This window comes from Apis mellifera, linkage group LG5, assembly GCF_003254395.2.
Source record: "Apis mellifera strain DH4 linkage group LG5, Amel_HAv3.1, whole genome shotgun sequence".
Lineage (NCBI taxonomy): Eukaryota > Metazoa > Arthropoda > Insecta > Hymenoptera > Apidae > Apis > Apis mellifera.
The window spans coordinates 2463166-2478000 of record NC_037642.1 but is presented as its reverse complement, the minus strand read 5'-3'; the positions used below and the strand labels follow the sequence as shown (position 1 = coordinate 2478000).

At 29.3% G+C, this 14835-nt stretch overlaps 1 protein-coding gene across 1 annotated transcript in view; it reads left to right on the top strand.

The window, feature by feature from the left end:
* Positions 1–14835, top strand: part of Nrx-1 (neurexin 1) — a gene marked incomplete at its 3' end in the record, with an annotated part of 337998 nt that overhangs the window by 209281 nt on the left and 113882 nt on the right. Inside the window, 1 exon segment of the mRNA NM_001145740.1 lies at positions 4882–5034. Within this exon segment, the coding sequence (NP_001139212.1) occupies positions 4882–5034 (153 nt within the window).

Sequence of the window (14835 nt, the reverse complement as noted above, 5' to 3'; positions counted from 1 at the left end):
TTTATTGCTTAGAAAGTTAGATTAGTTCTTTCCTTTTCAATTTCAATTTCATCGATTATTATAATTGTGATTGTAATTGAATAATTGGTAACCAGTAAGAACAAAGTATCGAATTACAAAAGGACATGGTTCTTAGAAAGAATCGATCAAGTTAAATGATAAAAGTTTTATTCGAATAATTAATATCTTAGTGTCTCCAGCTCTTAAAGATAAAATGTAGATTTTTGGATGGCAGAACTTCGAATTCAAGTAAATGAGTTTCTTAAATTAAAGAAGTTTGTTAAGTAAATCAATGAAGTTTAATTTTAACTTCCAATCTTTCTGGAATTAGTTATAATTATACATATATATGTGCATTCGAGTTTTATAATGATTTAACCAGAAATTTTATTTCAACAATATAAATTATTACAAAGATAGAAAGTTAATATTTCAAAACTTTCATGATACAATAATGTCAAAATGAAGTTTTTAGTCAATCAATTTTGTAACAAGTTTACAAAACAATTATCCTTTTCAACTAAACGTATATCGTAATTAAAATTTTATCTTATTTCTTTCCTTTGTTTATTTACTATCCATTTAAAAAAAATTAAATGTTTCATTTTCTTGCATTCCTTTTGATATCTGTCACGATGAAACAAATTAATCCCCAAGAATTAACAGAAACGTTCCGATTGGTGAACTGATTGCGACCACGAGTCTGCATTTTTAATTCGTTGGCCACGTCTGTCAGTCGTCGTTTTGCTCTACGATTCCTCGTTTCATTAAAAGATAAAACCGCACGTTAGCATTGTCCAATTGGAGCCAAATATCCGACATAAATGGAACATAAACATCTTGGTTTCATGGTTTCCGTTTTAATGGAATAAAGAAATTATTTTGCTATATTTTTTCATGATATAAAACAAGGAAGATAATTAAAAAACAAAGATGATGATATTCTTAGAATATAATAGCTATCATATCAAATATAAATGATCAATCTTTACTACTGGTTTAACTATGTCAGGTTTATTCTATTTGTTTCACTGTGTCTGATGATAAACAACTTTCTTCACTTGTCAGATCATAAGAATCCTAGAAGTGCCCAATTATAATCAATCTGTCTTATTTATATAATCATTTATATTTAATAAATTAATTTTACAATAAAGATTGATTAAAGCGTGATAAATTAAAACTACATAGATGGAGATTTAAATATAATATACATAAAACAATTTTAATTATAAATTATAATTAGAACCTGAAATTTTATTCAAAATTCTACTTCCAAACTTTTAGATCATTACAATCTAATAAAACTGAAATAAGATTAAAATCGTACGCACTATTTTCCTAACCTCAAACAAAGAGACATGAAAATTTTATAGGTTATGTTCGATTTCTTTTCTACTCAAACAAAAAAATTTTAATCATTATTCCAATTCACTTAAGAAAAGAACATTTGTTTCAGTTTTTTTCTATTATTAAAAATAAAATCCAAGTTGAAATTGCGACGCGAATGAAATATTCATGGCGAAAAGTTTCGCGAAAAAGTGAAGTCTAATAATGGTGAAGGCTAATAAAGAAGCATAACGAAACGATAAACGATAGATGTAAGAAACGGAACGGTGAAAAAGTAGAAGGGTTAACTACCGTCATCGTTCACTGGATATTGTCCTTTAAGTAGCCTCGAACGTTGCACGAAGCGTTGGCGTGCTATGCAAATAGAAATCGCCACAGGCTTCCTCCTACGCCAATTACTCACCGTGAGTCTCGTCGGAAATAATTATGGGAATGGAATAATTATACGTCCGAGCCGGAAGTGCTGGGATCTCGCGATACCACCGTGAGAAAATTTATTTATCAACGTCTTTGTTAAAATTGTAAAAGGAATTTAGCTTTCTTGCTTTCCTTCTTGCTTATAGAATAACCAAGTGCGTGCATTTAAGAATCGTATTATCAGATAGAATAATGAATAAAGAAGCGATTGTATGAATATTTTGAAACGTGTACAAGAAATTGAATATTTCTTATTTGGAATGAAGACAATGAAGATGAATTAATGGAATATTATTGAATATTATGATAAGAATTATTGAATCAATGAATATTATTTATAAAAAGAAATTCTATATTAAATTTATTAGAAAAAAGTTATTTTTATATTTTTTTCTAAAAATTAAAGATAATTTTTCACGTGCAAGTATCAGAATTTCCATTTTCATCCAAATCCAAATAAAAATTAACATTTCAAATTACTTTCTAAATACAAATCTCTCTCCTGAATGGACATGTGTCCGTTTCGAGTATCCGTCCGCATGAATTCACGAAAAAACAGGGATAACGAAAAATGTCACGGGAGAAAGAAAGAAAGAAAGAAAGAAAGAAAGAAAGAGGAAAAAAAGGAAATACGGTGAAATATTAAAGCGAGCGTGCATTTGTCAAGGAAATTTATACGGCAACCAGCATACGTCTCCATCTTTTCCCTTTTTCTATGGAAAACTGAAATAAAGAGCCTGTTCGATACACGACCGCTCAAAGAAATCCAACATTTCCTGTTTTCGAAACAATGGCGAGGAAGGTTCATTTTACGCGAACGCCCCTGGATTTTTGACCAGGTGGAGTCGATCCTCGGGGAAATATCCAACCTCTATCGTTCTCCCCCTGGATAGTATTGTTTGTTTAATGATAGGAATACGAGAGAGAGAACGATCGATACTTTGCCTAGGAAACGGTCGAAGAATCGGGGAAACCCTCGCGCTTCCGGAAAATTAGATGGGTATTTGTATGGGACTGTTTACAAGTCCAGCTCGAGACTGGTCTCGAGACGACGATATTTCTCGTGTGCAAATAATGTGAGATAAACTTTACAAGATGTTTTACAATGTAAAGAATGGAATGGAAAATATTGAATGAAATTTGTGTGGATTGTGTAACGAGATTATCTAAATTTTTTTTTCAAAAATGAAATTTTAAATACACTCGATTCGTGAATTAAACTATACATTTAATAAAATGTGATAAAATAATAAATATAATAATAATTGTTCCAATTGAAGAGTTAATTTTACTTATATTTGCCTCTATAAATATTTGGATACATATTTTCTCTTTAAACAAGAACTTTTATTTCCTTTTTTTTAAATTATTATTTGAAAATAAAACTGGCAATGTTTTATCGTAATTTCATATAATTTTTTTCATAAATAAATTTTCTTATATTCATAAAATCTTTCGAACCAATGAAAAACTTGCACTATCCAAAATTACTTGAGCGTGAATCACGATTTGTTTCCTTATCGTAATTTATTACCTTTCTGTGCGAAGAATCAGTAATTTGCAAAGTTTGTGTGAATCTATAAATTTTGTGATTTCCAAAGTAATTTCAAATTAATTCGTTTCTCGTATCAAAAACTAAAATTCAAGAACTTGTTTTTTATCGTTAGGATCTATTATTATCAAATTGTCTATTAAATTGTCACATTCATTGAATATATTCTTCAAATAATAATTCTTCTGCAATGGCACAACTTCTTATGACGAGGGAAAAAAATTTCATTTCTAAATTCATTGGTATATATATTGTTATTTTCAAGATAATTTAAATAATTAAATAGCTACAAGTAAAAAAAAAATTATTAAATTCTCATGTTCCAAAGTCGACCAATAATATATTATATTTATACAATTTGTTAAAATTATTCAAAATTCAAAATTTTATCAAGATTTTCCTCGATGATTTCACGCAAATGTTAATTTTTAAAAAAAAAAAAAAACATTTATCAAATCACTTAATAAATCGATATAACCAACACATTTGTTATTTTACAAAATAATTATTCCTCTGAATGCTGTTCAATCGATGTTTTTATGAAAAAATTAAATCCAAAATCCAATAAGCCATCGATCGTTTAATTAAATTAAAACATTACGTTTATAAGGATGGAAAAGGATGGAAAAAGAAATGAATTGATATGAAAAATCCACGCGGAAAACGACCGAATTTTAACTATTCTCTGCGGTTTTAACCATCCTGATAAATAACGTTTCTCTCCCTGGTGGATGGTAAATCTCGATCGTCCAAAATCGATAAAAGATATAAATCGTAGCTAATAATGTAATTACTATGTTAATGCGTACGTTAATAATCTCACAACTGGATTTATCTTTCAATTAGCCTTGTTTCATTTGTCGGTCGATTCATAGAGGAGCAAAAATATCGATCGGGATTTTGTTCGTGCACTTATTGTTATGTCAATTATCGATGGTATCTTTATTACGTTCACGGTTATCGTTTTTCGTTACGATAGAATTTTATTTCATACGATTTTTCAACGATATTCGATGGCTGCAGGAATGTTCAAATATTTCTCCATACATGGTATGGATCCTTTATGGTGTATTTTTTGATTTAGCGTCTTTTATGAGATATTACATTTAAATGAAATATCGTAAAATGTATCGTGTAAATTAAAACATTCTAATTAATAATAATACAGTATACAAATGTGTAAAACATTTTCAGAATGATCAATGATAATAATATCAAATCATCTCTTCAAACATGAGTACACTTATTCATCAAGATCGACAATCCTTTGAAATTTCCAAAATTTATCGATCAATGAAAATTCACTTCACCGGGGAAAAATAACGAGAATCTAATAAAATCATTTTCGCCTGTAAATTAATATCAATCACTTCTCTGCAAACGCCTACGTATACCTCTCATCTCGTGATCGATAATGGGCGAAGCAGTAGAGTTTCCCAAATTCACGCTTTGTTCCCCGAAGGGTTTGCATCGCGATATTAAAATCCGGTTACACCGCATCCGGCCACGATCGAGATAGCCGATGTAATGAAAATGTTTTTCCACCCCCTTTTTTTTTCCAGGTCGAATTCGTCGCGGAGGGGGTGAAAATGGAGTTGATCGAGGCGGCCAGGAGTGGAGCCGCCGGTGCTGCCGCCTGGGGCAAAATGGATTTCCACTGTCGGGAGCCGAGATCCTCGGACCCAATCACCTTCACCACGAGGGACTCTCATCTCGTGAGTATTCCCTCTTGTATTATTCCATTATGAAAAATATGAAATTCCCTCGAACAATTCTCGATAAGCTTGGACGTCTGTTTGAATGGAGAGGGGTAGCGGTTAAGGGAGGAAATTAGCCCCTTTGACGGTGCCAACGAACGAATAGCGCGTATAATCCCTCGTGTATTTTAACTCTTTGTGCTTGAGGCTATCGACGATTCTCTGGTACAATCGTTTTTACTTCTGGATTAATTTATCAATTAAAATTTAATAATTTTTATTAAAATAGAGATTCTAGTAACTATTTTTCGCAAGTTCTTTTTTTAATATATTCGATTATAAAATTGTTGCTCGTTACTCTTTAGTTTTGAGTGTTAATTTCTGCAATATAAAATAATTTTGGATGTTAAGAAAAGTAGGAAAATTAATAAATTAATTATTATTTTTCTTAGTATTGGATATTGTTGTATATTAAAAAAAAAAGGAGATTTGATTCAATGATTTTTCAATATTTTTTAAAATTCGAAATGTTATTAATTTGATAGTTAAAAATACTAAATTATGAATGGAATTTAGAGTGTATAAATCTATATGTACAATTTGGATAATGAAGATCAAAACACACAAGTGTTTATCAACATAATGGAATATTGATTGGATATTGATTATCCAAATATTAGTTAATGTGATGAATTGAAAAAAGAGGTGAGTCAAATTGTATATTTGCCAGGTCGCAAATCTCGTTTAAATCTATTTATATTTCGAAATCAGTGTACGCCACATGTAAACAGAATCGGTTTCCTTTATACGATGAATCATTCTAGTCAATGTATTCATTGTTGTTTCACTTGTATTCCTCTCACGTTTTCAATTTTAAATCGTAACATTAGTCTTTTCTTTATTGCTACTATTAAATTAGAACAGTTAAAAATTTTCCACATTTTATTTCTTTTTAATAAAATTCAAAAGAGTGAATGAATTTTAATTAACAAAGTATCAATTTCTAAAATGATGGTATATAACGTGTTAATAATTTCTCAACGTTTTCCTCATGCTATATTTACTTGTTTAAAAAGTAATCCAATTTATGAATCAAAAACATTTCCGTCAATTGTCAATAATAAATTAATCTGACAATTTTTAATGCATAAAATATTTATTTTCACTTAGTTTTTCAATTTTTGTGCAAAAATCAGAGTATCGTTGGAATTAATCAAAAACCAATTTATATCTTTGACGTGAATACGTGATAAATTATAAAATCAATTTTTTTTAACTGGAAAATCTGTCGTAGTTATTGTATTAGTTCAATTTTAATTTATAAAAAATATTACTTTTTAATTAAAAAGAATGTAGAAAATGTATTTTCAAAATTCATGAGATTTTAAAATGTATTATAAATACAATATATGATAAATAAAATTAAATTAACTATTTAAACTTAACTCAACTTGATTAGATCAATAAGGATAATAATAAATAATTCTTTTTTTAATTTCTGTTGAAAATTCATTTCTACAATTCAGCATTATTTAAATAAATTGTCATCCTTTCGATCTCAGGCGAAACATATCCTTGTTTCTCTTTGTTAATTCACATTTTTAGATATTGCCTCAAATTCAAAGAGTTAAAAATTAACAAGGACAGAAAACTAATTATAATTTTATATTATCCAATCCAAAAAGAAATTACGAATAATAATGGAAATAATTCTTGGAATAATGAAAATATCAATATTTGAAGGAAACCATTAAAAGATGTTAAAGAAATGGACAAGGGAAACGGCTTCGAAAACAATTCTTGAAAGTTTTACAGTTGCATAGGGAAATATAAAAGTCGTATACTCGAAGAAAAGGTGGATTGTAACGGGTGGTCTTATCGAATGACGCGTTAGCAGCGCGGAAATTTAAACGGAACCTGAATCGTGGTTCGAATGGCAAAGACGGGAAAGCAGTTGAAACGCCATTTTACCTTTAGCACCTCTGCAAACGGTGCTCATGACTCTCTGTATGCAATGATTGTCGTTTCATGGCGGTCGGACCCATTCTCTGGTCCCAGTGTTTCTCAAACGTTTTTCAAGGGGATTGCACGATTATTACCCTCGTTAACTATTAAATTCGCTTCGTATGACTTGCAATGATATTCGATATCAGCTTCACTGTTTCGAACTTTCAAATATTGCTATTATTTTATTTGAATATCGTCTGAATATCGTAAACTATGATCATTAGGTAGCAATATCTGGAGTTTAGTGTGTCGATAATTGGGAAATATTTGATGTTGATTATTTTTCAAATAATTGACGATTTTAATCTAGCATTGGATGTGTAAGAATTGAATTACGTTATGTTAAAGTTTGAGAAAGTATAAAATGAAGATCATACGAGAATCTTGATACGATAAATAAATTGATCTCTAATTGAAGAGAAATGATAAAATTGAATTTATAAATTTCTATTCGTATAATTTTCAGTTTTAATGGAGTAAAGAAATTCGAAAAGAATTTTGACAAAAGATCCTGTCATACCATTTCACGTTTAAAATGATTATAAAAATTTTATATTTCTACTCTTTTAATTTTTAGCAACAAAATATCATAAAACACAAAATAATAATAATAATAAGAAACAGAAATTAATTTAAGCATCAAAAATGAATTCATCAAGTATCTCATATATCTTTGAATATCAAATAACTATACTCGAGAAAATCAAAGACTTCAACAAATACGTTTCAAAATAAAAAAAAAAAAATATCAATCAAGTTCTGATACCACTGGTAATGAATAATTCGCTAATATACAAATTTTCATATCCCATTCGAAAAATTCAACAATCCGTTCGAAGAACAAATCTATTCAATCCCTTTCCCATTTCAAACCGAACTCAATCACGGCCTAAAAGACTCGAAAACTCGAAATCCGACCAATTACCATCATAACGATGAATCACGCTCAGCTAAACACGGCCAGGGAGCGGAAACAAAGGAAACAAGGTCGAGTAACGAAGGATCGTTGAAAAGGGAGGGGAGGGGAAATCTTTGGTGGGGTAGGGGCTTTATAGAATTTCGATGAAAAAAGTTTGAGAGACTCTGAGGGCGAGAGTCACGTAGTGGCGCTTTTTAAGAGCTGCGAAACGTCGTCGTTACCATTGCAAATCCTTGTTACCCCATTTATCGCGAAGGTGGCCGATGAAAGGGGATGGAAACGAGGCCGTGCAACGAACCAGAATAGCCTAAACGGATTCTAAGCTTTCTCTGAGTACATTTCGCACCCTTCTTGTGTTTGTTTACGAATGGTCGTTCGTGATGGATCATGGTGACCATGAATAATTGCTAGATAATCTATACGATAAATTGAACGTGTTTCGACAGGAGACGAAGAAGTTTAACCCTTTTGCTATTATATAATAATATAAAATAGTATAATATAATTCTTTTTATATAATGCAATGCTTTTTGAAATGATAAAAGTGTCTCGAGGTACGGTTTATAAGTAAGATGAATTAGTTGCTAGGATATTTTTAGGGATAGAAAGGTTAGTGGTAAAAGTAATTTGTTGGGAGTGCATTTGGGACTTTTGGTAAAATTCTTAAGAAGGGATTTGATGAATGATGACGTTGAAGAGGGAAATTTATTTTTGGGCAAAAACTTGCAACGCTTTGCATTTCACTTTAAATAGCTTATTTTATTATAGAATTTTTTAATTTAATTTTTTCTTTTATTTATTTAATATATATTAATAAAAGTAATAAAAAAGAAGAAATATTTCTTTATAATAATATAGAAAGAGGTAAATTAAAAAAAGCTTTAGAAAATAATGATGATAAAATATTAATTATCCAATTATTGTTGAATTAAATATATCAATTATTATATAACTCATTCATACAATTATTGACTGTTAATATCTAATTATTCGTTTCCACGAATTAATCCTAATTATAATACGAGCACAAACAAAACTTAATTAATTTTAATCAATCCAACTGTGAACTTCCTCTGTATCGATATCAGTTAATTACCATTAAACCATTTGATCAAATTACAAATTTAAATAACGATAAACAATTAATAATAAACTTCGAAAAAACAAAATCCACAAAATTTTCTCTCATCCACGCTCTCATAGAAACTGTATATCGAACATATATCGAATTCCAAAAATATCATCACCAAAATCCCACCAAATTTCAATTTAAATTTATAATATATTTCTCCCCAACAACTTTAATCGCGGATAACCAAACAAATTGCTCCCATCTTCCGCAACATCACCTACAAGATTCCTATTCTCATTATCCGCCGCGATCCTTTCATGCGCATGAGCCAAAAAAAAAACTATTTGGGCGCACAAATTCAATTTCGCGGCGGCCTGGATACATCCGAGGGGAAAGTGGGAAAAGTCCAGCGCATCCGGTGTATGCAGTGGGTGGATGCACGTGCGCGTTGCTCGCACTGAATCGCGCGCGAATCCTGCGAGACATGAAAATGCGGTGTCATCTCCCTAAGCGGATCATACGTCTCTCTCGCGTGTTCACGCTGACGGTAGATACAAGCGGAATCCGTCACACGATGAGATCGAGATTGAATTCGACAACGTCGGATTCGACTGGTTGATTTCGATTTCTTCCTCGTTTCTTTTCTTTTTCGTGCGATGTAGGGATTATTCATTTAACATAATTTAAAATATTTTAATTATGGTAAAGGTTAATGCTCGTAGGATGGAATGGAAAAGTCAAAGGATTGTGAAGAAACATGAGGTTTATATAATTCTATTTCTAATTAGTTGTCATTTTATTATTGAATGGCCAAGAAAATTTTATTATTATATTTTTTTATTATAGGAAAGTAATGAGATGAAGAATCATTTGTTAAATTTGTGCAATATATATGGTGTTAATAACTTTTCAGGAAAAGGGAAAAGGATAATTGTATTAATTTACAAATTTTATAAATTAAATTATATTAGATATCATTATTAGATTGTAGATCTTTAAAAGAATCTTGCTTTATAAAAAGCATTGTAGAATGTAAATAAGCATACAATAGTTAAATTAACTAAAACCTTTCAATTATGAAACAGATGTTAAAAATATTAATGCAAAAATTTAAAATTGGATGTAATGGATTATAAGAGTTTTGCATATTTCTGTATCATATTTACTATGTTGCAGTGAATTGCGAAGCTTTTTTGAAAGCTTCATGCAAATTAAGATTGTTTATTTAATTCTGATTCTTTTAAAGTTCTTCTTCTTTTGGAGATTCTTATTAAATCTTCTTTTATATAATATTCTTTTTTTTTATTTTTAAATTCTGGAACAAATTACACGACTTTTAAGTTATATTCATGTCAAGAAAATCACATCAAAATCTTGAATAGCCACATATTTTTGCTTAATACTCTAAACTTAAGTTCTCCTTATTTTTTAAGATTCATCCACATCATTAATTTATTCAAGTTATTTGAATTCATTTATGTCGTAATTTATCTTTAAATTAATTTCATAAATGACGTTAAAAAAATTTTCTTAGAATCTATAATAATTTTGAAATAATTAAATAATTTGGAATTGGAATTTTTTTAAAGAAAATTTCATACACATGTAAGATATATACATAATATCTGTTTACTTATGCAATAATTTATTCATAAAATTAAAAATTTTTTCAATAAAAGTTTCATAAATGATTAATACAAAGTCAATATAAATTTATAATTACAAATTTAATAATGTTGAAACGATAATGTTGAAGATAAAATAATCGAGCGATAAATTTTACTCCCTTGCTCAAAAAGGAATTAAATAAATTAGATAGGTACTAATGGCGTGTAACAATCGAAAGGTTTTAAAGGATTACGTGGATCGTTCGTAAAACCAATCCGGCATTCCCCAATATCGAAATTGAAACCGACAGAATGAAAATCCACGAATGAAGAGGAAACGACGCGACGTGGTCATCCACCATTGCTATCCAATTGAAAGACTATGCGCCCAATGGAAGCGAAATCGAAAAATCGTTATTCACCACGAAAATATCACGTATACTTCGAATAACAAATAATAATTTCTATCTTTGATAATTTATGATTAAACTTTAATTATTTTTTATGAATACTGTGTTCTAATCTTTGTCATATTTCATATGTGTGTATTTTCATATGTAGACAGAGTGAAAAACTTATGTGGCTTATAATTTAACCGATATTTCTACATAAAATTATTTACTTTAATATCTCATAAAAAAATAAAATTTTGATATTGAAATATCATACGTTTTTATAAAACGTAATTTTATACAAATTTCATAAAGGTAAAAGAAATATTGAGAAATGAGAGAATAAAAACTCATGAAGTTTTCTTAAAACAATTTTTAATAAGTTGCATTTTTTAACGCAACAGTAAATCCATACAACAACATTACTTAATAAGTGGAATTTCCGAGAATTACTCGTTATTAAATTCAGCTTATTTGAGTTTTAGTAAAACAGTTAAGTTTTGATTAAATATACGCTTTCCAGACATTTAATTGTATTGCATAATTCATGCACTATTCATCGAAGTTTCACACGTGTTATATATTTCATTAAATGAATCTAAATTTGAAGATTGATTAGATTCGAAGACAAAATTTAGAAAAGATATTTATAATCTAAAATTTCATTTGACGTAATATTCTTAGATGGTATGATATTGTAAGGAAAGACGGGCAAAGATTTATGAGCAGTAAGAAGTTGGAATGCTAGACAAAGGAATGATTAAGAGAGGATTTTTGAGAGAACGTATTGTTCCGGATTTTCTAATAAATGATAGTCTTTTCATCACAATTTACGTTTGAAAGATTTATGTCAGATAATACGGGCTATTGAAAATTTTAATTATGAAATTTTACAATTTTTTATCGTGTTGCACAGAAAGAAATTAAATTATCATAAATTCTAATTAAATATCAATTTTCTAACTTATAATACTAATTTTATTATACGTATATTAACAATGTTGAGAAATCTAAGAATTGCAGTGAATATATTTGGAAAATATTTGAAAAAAATCTTCATTCTATAGCAAAAAGTGTTGTAAAATTTCCATATTCATAATTTCATTAATTAGACAATTCTCTTACCTTATTTTTTTGGTTTACGAAAAATTATGGAAGATTTAAATGAAGAAATTCAATTGAAATTCAAGTTAAAATTTCTCGCTTTCGGTAGATGCATATTAATTCCTTCGAGAGTGTCGAATGTTGGATTAAAATTCTGGAAAGTGCCAGTCTCTTAAGTTAAACTCATGTAAGTACAAGGTTTCCATTTTGCATAACTTGCATATCTTACGCGATGTACTCTACGGCGTGGAATTCGAGAAATTAAAAGTAGCCTCCTTATATTATTTCTATTTTCAGAAATATTACGAAAACTTTTAGTTCGCAAAGAATATAACAAGAAAGTATATCACAATTATTCCACAAATATTTTCAATTTCAATTATTTCCTTATTGAAACCATTGTTTTCATATATATTGTACATTTCCAATTTAATCTTTTAACAATATATTCAAATTGTGAATATACATTTCCTAATCTCAAATTTATTTATATTATTCAAATTTAGAAAGTTAAAATTTTAAAATCAATTTAAATTTAAATCATTCGACAAAACTATGCCAAATAAACATACGTTTTTTAATCTCAAATATTTCCTAACCTCAAAACGCTTAAAGATATTAGGCTACAAAATAAATTGAGATCGAAACCAAAAATTTTAAAAACCAGCAATTCAATTTGCAATTACGGTCAAATTTCAGCCAGTGTGAAACAAAAGAACCATTAATATTCCCGCGGGATCGTATGCGTATTTTCTAGAGACACACAAATTTCGAGGCGGGAAAAAATGATCATTCGATTAATCGAGGAAATCTGCATATCCATTTGTTGGTCGATGGGAGTTCACGCGAGATTCATCGGTTGTTCGTGGGCCACATACGTGCATAAGCGCACGTGGGACACGCGAGGGTCGTTCACTAGGAAAATGCGATTTGCATAGAGCCGTTTAATTGAGGCATCGTTTCGCATTAGCGTTTGTCATTTAGCCGGGCTTGTTTTGCGAATTTGCGATACGAATTCGTCGAACGTTACGCGCCATCAACGCCATCTGCTTCCTCTTTTTAAAAATATATAATATTTTCGTTATCAACGTTTAGTTAAATTAAAGAAACTTAGTATTTTGTACTAAGTTAGTGAAATAATAAATTCTTTACAGAAGGTGTATTTATTTTTGTATATATTCACATCTTAATTTTATTAATTTCTCTTTTTTCCAATCTTGTGATTATTTTTTAATTAAAAAAGTAATCAGTAACATATTTAAATACATAAAATGATTATATTCACGAGCTTGATAAGTGATGGAAATTTATGAGTGTTATAATTAAACTAGGGAGGCCACTAAAACCGTGTTCAAATAACTTTCAAAGCTGTGAAAAATTTTCTCATGAATTATAAAGTTAATTCGACCCGTTTGCCAAACTTAATTTACGATAGAGTTTAAGGAATTTCCACTCAGTTGTTAAGGAATTTCAATAGAACATGGAAATGTTAATCACGATTGCTTCTTTCTATTTTGAATAGATACTTTGAATATACAAAAAATTCAGATCTTTTTCATAAATAAATATCTAGGAACTCACGAATATTGAGGAAAACTTTTCACAATAAAAATATAAGATATTAAATAGTATCAATTTTTATCTTTATCTTTTAGAATCTCGCAATAACTTCTTTACTTTTTTTATCTCTGTGAAATTAAACTTAAATAACTTATTTATTTTAAAATATTTGAATGTATCTATCAATTTTCATAAATTTCATTTATTCTCTTTGAAATGAAAATTTTAAAAGCATCAAATAATCAAGAATATTCTATCATTTGATAGAAAAATATGAAATAAATCTAAAATATATTTGTACACCATTATTTGTTATAGCATTTACATACTAATTTATTTTATCATATTAGAGTATTGAAAAACACATTTTCACCTCGTTTCTAAAATTTCCTCAATTGGATTAAAATATTTATTCATTAATTAAGAATATCAGGTAAAAATATTTATTTTAACGAATTAAAATTTCTTCTCTACATTTCTCCAACCTTTTATCTGCCTGCACAAAATGATGATAAAACTTTCTTGGTTACCTAATATCTCACAAAAGGAGGAATATTAAGGTAATCGAAACCTGGGGCTTACAAGGGAGAAGAACTCGTCTTAAGAGTCGTAAATTTTTCCTGGGCTTCGTCCACCCAGGGAACTCGAACAGTTTTTCTCATTCTTCCCTTTGTTTCCATCGTTCTTTGTCTCTGATCAGACCCAGCCAGTAGTTACCGATAATTAAAACGCATCCCCCTCCTCCGTTCGTGTTCGCCTCCACATCTCATCGGCGCTTTTTCGGATTTGGCGGAGGGGGCGATTCGATTTAAGTACCATCGATCGATTTTTGTTTCAATTAGGAAGTCTGGGGGTAAAAGTGCTGGATTCGTAATCTCGTGTTCCCGGAGAAGCTTCCCGACTCTTGAGATTTAAGGGGAAAAAATGGGAATAGGTTTGTTCCTCCGCGTCGTAGGGACGCAGATTCTCATTAGACTCTTTCTAAATTGATAATTTGAGAGAGAAATTTTCGCTAGTTAAAATTTCATTTAGCTTTAAACGAGGAAATTGTTGAAATATTAAATTGGATGAATCCTTATCCCTTTTCTTAAAATATCCAATGTATTTTTTTACATATTCTTCCATGGAATTTAAGACATTCTAGTAGAATATAAAATA